Source organism: Bos indicus, chromosome 29 (genome assembly GCF_029378745.1).
Source record: "Bos indicus isolate NIAB-ARS_2022 breed Sahiwal x Tharparkar chromosome 29, NIAB-ARS_B.indTharparkar_mat_pri_1.0, whole genome shotgun sequence".
Classification (NCBI taxonomy): domain Eukaryota; kingdom Metazoa; phylum Chordata; class Mammalia; order Artiodactyla; family Bovidae; genus Bos; species Bos indicus.
Window position 1 is genome coordinate 28326337 of NC_091788.1, and position 8451 is coordinate 28334787.

The following is an 8451-nucleotide window of genomic DNA, read 5'->3' on the forward strand; positions in this document are numbered from 1 at the left end:
CCCAAAGAAGATGAAAAGCAATTGACAAAATAAAACATCCACTCATGCTTTTAAAGTATTTTTAGAGAATGATACTTCTTTAAAGATGATAAAATATGTAAAACTCAGTAAAAAGCCAGCAACTTAATTTGAAAACCCTTGAGACATCTCTAATTAGAACTAACAGAACCAAGATGCCTACAGTCTCCACAATTACTTAACATTGTATTAAAAGTATTAGAAATGCAATTATAAATGGGAAAGGAATTAGAGGCTAAGACTCAAAAGGAAATAGACAAAATTATCTCTGTTTATAGAAATTTAATCAGCATAATGGGAAAACCTGAGGGGAATTCCTGGAAAAACTTCTACAAAAAACGATTATATTAAAGTATAAAGTTAACATATAATTCAGTAGAATTCACATATATAAACACTAATCAGAATATAATATGAAAGCTAGAATCCTTGCTATAATAACAAAATAAAATAGAATTCTTAAGCATAAATCTAATTAGAAATGTTCAAACATAAATGAGGAAAATTACAAAACATTCCTAAATGTTACCGAAGTAGGCCTGAAGAAAATGGTAAGGCATACCACATGTCATGGTGAAAAGTCTGAATATCCAAAAATGTCAACCCTCCCTAAGCTTACTTATAAATTTAAGATGCAATAAATAAATATGCCATCAGTTTTTTCTAGAATTAGACAGATTAATTATAAAAGTTATGGCTTAAAATGAATATCCAGGAAAACCCTAAAAAAACTGAGAACAATACGTGGAAGGTACCTTCAAGATAGGAAAATTCTGTGAAGCTTCTATAATTAAAGCAGTGTGGTATTGACTTATGAATAGACTTACAGACCAATAAAGCAGAATGGAAAATACAGAAATAACTCAAGAGCCTATAAAACTTAGTATGTAATGAAGACAACAGCTCAAGCCAGCAGGGAAATGAAGGACTTTTTTTTTTATAAATGGTGATAGAACAACTGGATAGCCATATGGAAAAAGATAAAGTTAGATCCATTCCTCACACCATACACTGGTACAATTTCTAAAAAGATCAGACATTCAGGTTTTTTTTAAATCATGCAAACATTATGAAAAGATTAGTGAATTTCTTTATAACCTAAGAGGAAAGAAAGCATTTATAACTATGATTGAAATATGAGAAATAATAAAAAATTAAAACCTTAAAAAAATTTATATCATAAGGAAAGTCAAAAGCCAAATCACAAAATAGGGAAGAAATATATGCAACTTATATCTCAGACAAAAAACTAATATAGTTTATATACAGTCCTCCTAAAAATTGGGAAAATCAAAATCCAGCAGAAAAGTGGGAGAAAGTTGTGAAAAGATCATCCATATAAGAAATAATACCAACAGCCATTAAATATCTGAAAACATCTTCAATGTTTCCATTTATTAGAGAAATCCAAATTATAGCAATACTTAAAAACTATTTTTCACATATCAGGTTGGAAAAGTTGAAAAATGTTGAGCATATTCTATGTTCCAGGGACTGTAGGAAAGTGAGTATTCCATTTATTGGTGAGGGGAAAGTAAATGTCAGTTCTCCCCCAAAAGATCCACAGATTGAATACAATCCCAATCAAAATTAATCTTCTGTAAGAATGAAAAGACAAACCATGGACCATTTAGTAATCTTATGTTTAGCAAAGAACTAGAATTCAAAATATATAAAGAACCTTGACATCTCAATGAGAAAAAATAAATAAGCTATTTTTTTTTAATGGGACAAAATTTAGATAGACATTTCACCAAAAAAGACATATGTTTGACACACGTCCACATGAAAAGATGCTCATCATCATTTAGTCACTAGGGAAATGAAAACTAAAACCACACTGAGATAGCATGACACATCTATTAAAAATCTTTTCAATTAAAAAGTGGGCCATACCAAGTATGGTGAGGAAGTACAGGAATTGAAAATCTTAAATACTACTCCTGAGAGTGTAAAATGGCACAACCACTTTGGAAAACTGTGTGGCAGGTTTTTGAAAAATTAAACATATACCTGTCATATGATCTCACTGTTCCACTCCTGTGTATTACTCAAGAAAGATGAAAGACTATGTCCATACAAAGACATATACATGGATGTTCACAGTTTTGTTTGTAGTAGCCCCAAAACTGGAAACAACCCAAATGGCTATCAACAGGGGAAAGATAAACAAATGGTAGTAGTGTATCCACATACACTAGTAGTTGTAGCAGTGGTGGTTAGTAGTATAATCATTCACTCAGTGACTCACTGCCGGGAGCCAACGTGAGGAGCTCCACCCGTGGCAAAGGTCATGAGGAAGGAGGCTCGGCAGACGCAAAGGCGGGATCAAGCCTCAGGAGTCCCCCTGGAAATTCTCAAGCACCTGCCCCTAAAACCAGAGTCTGCCTACTTTACTGCTTGTGCCCTCACCTACACCCCTGACTTTACGGGGGGCTGTCCCCCACCACCGCTCTCTGAAAAAGAGTTAACTTACAGCTCCAGTTAATAAAGTTCCTGGGTGTGACAAGAGTGTTTCAACCTACAAACTCCTTTGGAAGTCCTCTAGCCTGCCTGAATAGGTTCTTCCAGCCACATGTGATTGTTCAGAGCCTCCCAACCGTGAGTGGCATGAGATGTTCTAAACTGTCTAAATACAGATTCCTTTGAGCAGTTCAAAGATGGATTAGAAATTGTATTGGTGAAGGGTTTTTCACTTATTGGGCCAATGTTTGCTGCTAAGTTTCCATATCCCTTACGTACTGTGTCCCTGGCAGTGTATTGATTAATATAATTGGTGTATAGGAATGTAAGTAGTAGCTTTAATGTTTGTAACCTTGGACCCTTGAGTTAATTCTTTTCTTGTTATAGCCCACCACACCTTTGCCCTATAGAAATGCAACTTTATCTAATGCTTTCAGAGGGTGGCGCCTGACTTTAGAATAATCACCTATAGAGAAAAGTAAGTTTTCTGAAGAAAGGGTCATAAAATGTTAACAGGCCTCCTGGCCAGAAGATGATGTAAATCACCTAAACTTTTGCATATGATAAGTTTGAAAGCCTGGCTTACTGCATGACTCTACCCCTTCCCCCATTATCTTCTATGCATAACTTAAGGTATAAAAACTACTTTGGAAAATAAAGTGCGGGCCTTGTTCACCAAAACTTGGTCTCCCCATGTCGTTCTTTCTCTCACCTTCTGGCTGAATTCCCATCTGGAGCGTGGAGGCTCGTCAAGCCTACCAATTATGCCTGGGCTTCTAAGATCTGACCAGGGAGGCCTTAGTGTCTCCTCTCCTTCAGGAGAACGGGAGGACACCTGCGGCCTATGTAGGTGACATAAATTCCTTGTATTGGAATTTCATTAGCTTTCCACGTAAACCAAGTTATTCAGCCTCTTTTCTTCACTAAATTTCTTCGCTGAGCTATCCTTATTTAACCACTCTTTATATCTTTAACTCTATCATATCCTGATCGCCGAAGCCATCTCCCCTTCGAATTCCCTGGATCCACTGGGGCTGGACCCCGGTAACTCACTACTCAACAACAAAAAATAATGAATTACTAATAGATGTAACAACATGGAAGAATCTCAAAATACTTAAACCAAGTGGCATAAACCAGACAAAAATGAACACATACTGTACAATTACACTTTTAGAAAATCTTGAGAATGAAGACCAAAGAAAGAAAACAGATCAGTGGTTACCCAGAAAGAATGGGGGGAATGGAAGAGTTCCCAAAGGGACAAGACTGTGGTGATGGTTTCATGAGTGTAGACGTATGTCAAAATGTATCAGAATTACAGTTTTAAACATTTGTTTAAAGTGTGTGCTGATTTAATTTGTTTAAATTGTATGCTAATTATAGCTTCTTAAAACCCCTTTTAAAACATAAAAAATAAATACATGTTTACTAAACTGAAAATACTTATAAGACTGCACTTTCATGCCCCAAGTGCTCCACCCCTGCAAAGTATCAATCAAGTGCTCCACCCCTGCAAAGTATCAATCAAATAGAAGTAGAGATAGTATAAGCATAGCATAGAGCCAGAAGATCAAGGGACCCAAAACGGTGACAGAGACAAAGCCACCAGGGGTTTGTTATGTCTTCTTTCTCACTCGTATCCCTTTGCATTCCTCTTCCTCTGGCCTCAGGAAGAACAGTAAAGTAACTCTTAAATAAGACACAGCACTAACCATTAGATGCAAAGCTGATAAATCAAAACATGAAAAATAAGACCATCTGCAATCAAAAGATACTGTTAAGGATAAGTGAGACATGGTCTAAGAGAAAATAGATAGTAGAGAGAGATGGAGGTAGAGGTAGACATAAAGAAATGTGTATGTGTACATATACATGTATATTACATGTATATACATATGTGTTATACATGCATATACATATATAAGCACACATGCAAATATATGGACTTGTATATAGAATTTCTTAAATTCTTTTTTTTTCCTCTTTTTTAAAAAAATTTATTTATTTTAATTGGAGGTTAATTACTTTACAATATTGTATTGGTTTTGCCATACATCATCATGAATCCGCCACAGGTGTAATAAGAAAACAACTAAAAATTCTGATTTTCAAGTGGGAAAAATACTTGAATAATTACTTTGCAGAAGATATCCAAATAGCCAATAAAAATATTAAAAGGTGCTCAACTTTATTACCCATCAGGAAAATGAAAACTGAAATAAAAAGGCATTCTGCCTCAAGACCTGAAAGGATAAATAAAAATGCTGAGTATTAATGAGGATGTAGAGAAACTGAAACTTTTGGACATTGTTGATAGCAGCATAAACAGTTTTACTGGAAAGGAGAAAGAGAAAACTTTCTAATGTAGATGGAAAGGTTTTAGATCTTGAATTAGGTTGTGATTATATATACATATGCAAAAGTTCAATGAGTTATACACATGATTTGTGCACTTTACTATATGAAAGTTAATTACAAAAGTTTTTGCAAAGGTTTCTGTTTTCTTTCATTAACTGCTTTGTACTGCGTACCCTAATATACCAACCCCATTCATAAATTCTAGGTCTCCTGAATTCAAAGAACTATACAATCTCATCCAAAGTACAGTCCTCTTCTGTATGTTTATTCTTCTCATTGCAGCAACATTGGCCAGAATCAAAGGGCAAAACTAAGTTTTATCCAAACTTCCTTTATTTCCTAATACAATAACTTTCCTAAGGGAAAATTTATAAGTAAAAATATTTCCCTAGCACTTCACTTGTCATTATTCTCAAAGAAATTTTACCACTAATGAGTTTAGTGAGTTTAAACCAAAATTTTTTTCTTTTTTGAATTTTTTATATAAAGCTATATTTTCCATTAATAATACTGTGTATGTATAAATTTATCTTGAGATCAATATCTCTTTCCCATATGCCATGCTTCCAAGAAGGCACTAGTGGTAAAGACGTTGCCTGCCAGTACACGAAACTTAAGACATTTGGGTTCGATCCCTGGATCCAGAAGATTCCCTGGAGGAGGAAATGGCAACCCACTTAAGTGTTCTTGCCTGGAGAATCCCATGGACACAGGAGCCTGGAAGGCTACAGTCTATGTGGTTGCAAAGAGTCAGACACGACTGAAGCAACATAGAGTGCACGCGCACACACACACATACACACACACATTTTCCATTCAATAATACTGTGTTTTTTTAAATTTATCCTGAAATCAACATTTCTTTTCCATTTGCCTCATCATTAGAATGTGATGGCAATCAGTAGTGCCTGAAAATTCAATAGCAATTGCCTCTCCTAAAAAGCAGTAGCTTGGTGCTGCCCTGATAACTAAATGTATACCCACAGCCATCTACTTCTCTGTCCCATCCTCCAGACAATAGAAATTTTACAAGAAATACAGAAATAAAATGCAAGCCACCTGTATAATTCTAAACTTTCTGGTAGATAGATACGTTAAAAAACTAAACAGATAAATTCATTTTAATTGCATTTTTATTCAACATAGTAGACCAAAAGTGTCAATTCAGCATGTAATCAATATAAAAGACAATTGATGAGGTATTTTACATTAGTTTTCATATTAATTATTCAAAGAGCCAGTGTGTATTTTACACTTACACCATGTCTCAATTTGGATGATCACATTTCAAGTACTGGATACTGTATATGGCTAGTGGCTATTGGATTGGATTGGATTGGATTTTTAACAGCTCCCAGTTAACTCAAAATACAACCAAGGTACCCCTTGAAATGAAACTCCAAATTCTCGCCCATTAGTGTTGAAAGAGAATGAGATGGCTGGATGGCATCACTGACTCGATGGACATGAGTCTGAGTGAACTCCGGGAGTTGGTGATGGACAGGGAGCGAGCTGTCGGACACGACTGAGCGACTGAACTGAACTGAACTGAAGTGTTGAAATACCTCCACCCTACATCTTTATACCCCATCAAATTACATTTCTCTCATCTGGAAGTTCTAATTCACTGAACTTCGTCCCTAGAGCTCCACCTACCAAGTCAGAGGTGCCCATCTTGCATTTATCTGAAATCTAACATACTTCCCACTCACACACTACAAAATTCATCAGAACCGATCTTGTCGTTTTGCCAAGACCAACTCAACAAAATCTTTCACCTCCTACTCTCTTACAAAATGTGATATATTAAAATTATCCTGTGAGAAGTAGCATGAAATTACTGTGAACATATTCATAAGTGAAATGTGCTAGGTCAACAAACATGTGAAGTAGAATATTCCAAGAAAGACATGAGGCAAGAAAACATGGCATAAAGAAAACAAACTAGGTTGGGATTCAAGCTGAGATTTCAGACCCAGCTGTAGCACCAGGTAGTTCTATATTCTTGGGTAACATACATTTCTGAGTCTCCAAAGTGTGATGTATTATACACTGGCACTGGATTAAATGATTCCAAAGTCCCATTCAACATTGAATACTCTATAATATAGCAACTATCTTTGTAAAATAAAGAAGGAAGAGGGGAAATGATGGTGAGGGAGGATAAATCCACTTGGGAAAAAGTTAAATCTCCTTTATATATTGGACAGAATGGAAGCCCTGGAACTTGAAGTCCACACCAAATAACAATGACAATAATAACAAATTCCAATAAAAAAAAAATGGGATCCTTTTTCTCAATTTCTAATATTTCTTCAAGACAACATTATTCTGTCCAAGGTTTTCTTTAGGGCAAATTTGACATCCTTGTTCCTCAAGCTATAGATTAATGGATTGAACATGGGCACCACAATGGTATAAAACAAGGAGGACACTTTGCCCTGATCAAGACGTAAAATAGAAGGTGGTTTGAGGTACATAAAAGCTCCTGACCCAAAGAAAAGAGAGACTGCAAGTATGTGGGAACTGCAAGTACTGAAAGCCTTGGACCTTCCCTCAGTGGAGCTAATGTGGAAAATGCTAGAAAGAATAAAACCATAAGAGATAAAAATGGTCACAATGGGCACCCCAATGCCAATGGTCACAACAATAAAGACTACCAGCAAATTTACATAAGAGCTGTTACAGGAGAGCTCAAGAAGGGGAATGATGTCACACATATAGTGATTGACAAGGTTGTCACCACAGAACGTCAGAAATACTATATTTCCTGTATGGGCCATAGCCCCAAACACTCCCATCCCATAGACCCCCAACAAAAGGAGTAAACACACCTGAGGAGACATGGTGACCGTGTAAACCAGTGGCTTACGGATGGCGACATAGCGGTCGTATGCCATTGCTGACAGGATGAAGGATTCAGAAAAGACAAAGAAACAGAAGAAAAAGAGCTGAGTCATACACCCTGCATAGGAAATGAAGTTCTTCTCTGAGATGAAACTTGTCAGCATTTTAGGGACGATGGCAGTAGAGAAACTAAAATCTATGAAGGACAAGTTGAAGAGGAAAAAGTACATGGGAATATGAAGGTGAGAATTCAGTCCAATCAAGGTTATCAAGCCCAGGTTCCCCACTACAGTGACCATGTAGAAACACAGAAACAGGAAGAAGAGGGGGATCTGGAGTTCAGGCTGATCTGTTAAGCCTGTGAGGATGAACTCGGTCACAGAGGAGGTGTTCTCTTCAGCCATTCTCCTCTCGGAGAATCTGTGAGGGGAAATGAAGAATTGTTCAGAGAAAAAGAGGAAAACAATCCTTCTTCAGAATGGCATTTGAACTGAGGGATTTTTGAACTTCAGGAAGATGGCATTTCTTCATACCTACTCTCTTCTCATGGTACCCAATTGCCATGAACCGCCCTAGTAACTGTCTGTGGGTGAAATTTGCTTTCAGAGTAAAGGCTGGTACAATCAAGCAGAGTCCATGAACTCATCCGGCCACTTTTTCCTGTACCCTTTCTGTGCACTTCCTCCCCTCCACAGCCCTTGGTCAAGTATGTAAGTCCTGGGGCCCTTCTCTAGGGTTACTCTTGAGACATGGAAGCCATTC

General features: G+C 36.6%; 1 protein-coding gene across 1 annotated transcript; it reads right to left on the bottom strand.

The window, feature by feature from the left end:
• Window positions 1–7157: 7157 nt before the first annotated feature.
• On the bottom strand, window positions 7158–8093 carry LOC109554252 (olfactory receptor 8B12-like). The gene has a single exon (XM_019954567.2). It carries the CDS (start codon window positions 8091–8093, stop codon window positions 7158–7160), a length of 936 nt encoding a protein of 311 aa, XP_019810126.2.
• Between the last annotated feature and the right edge of the window lie 358 nt (window positions 8094–8451).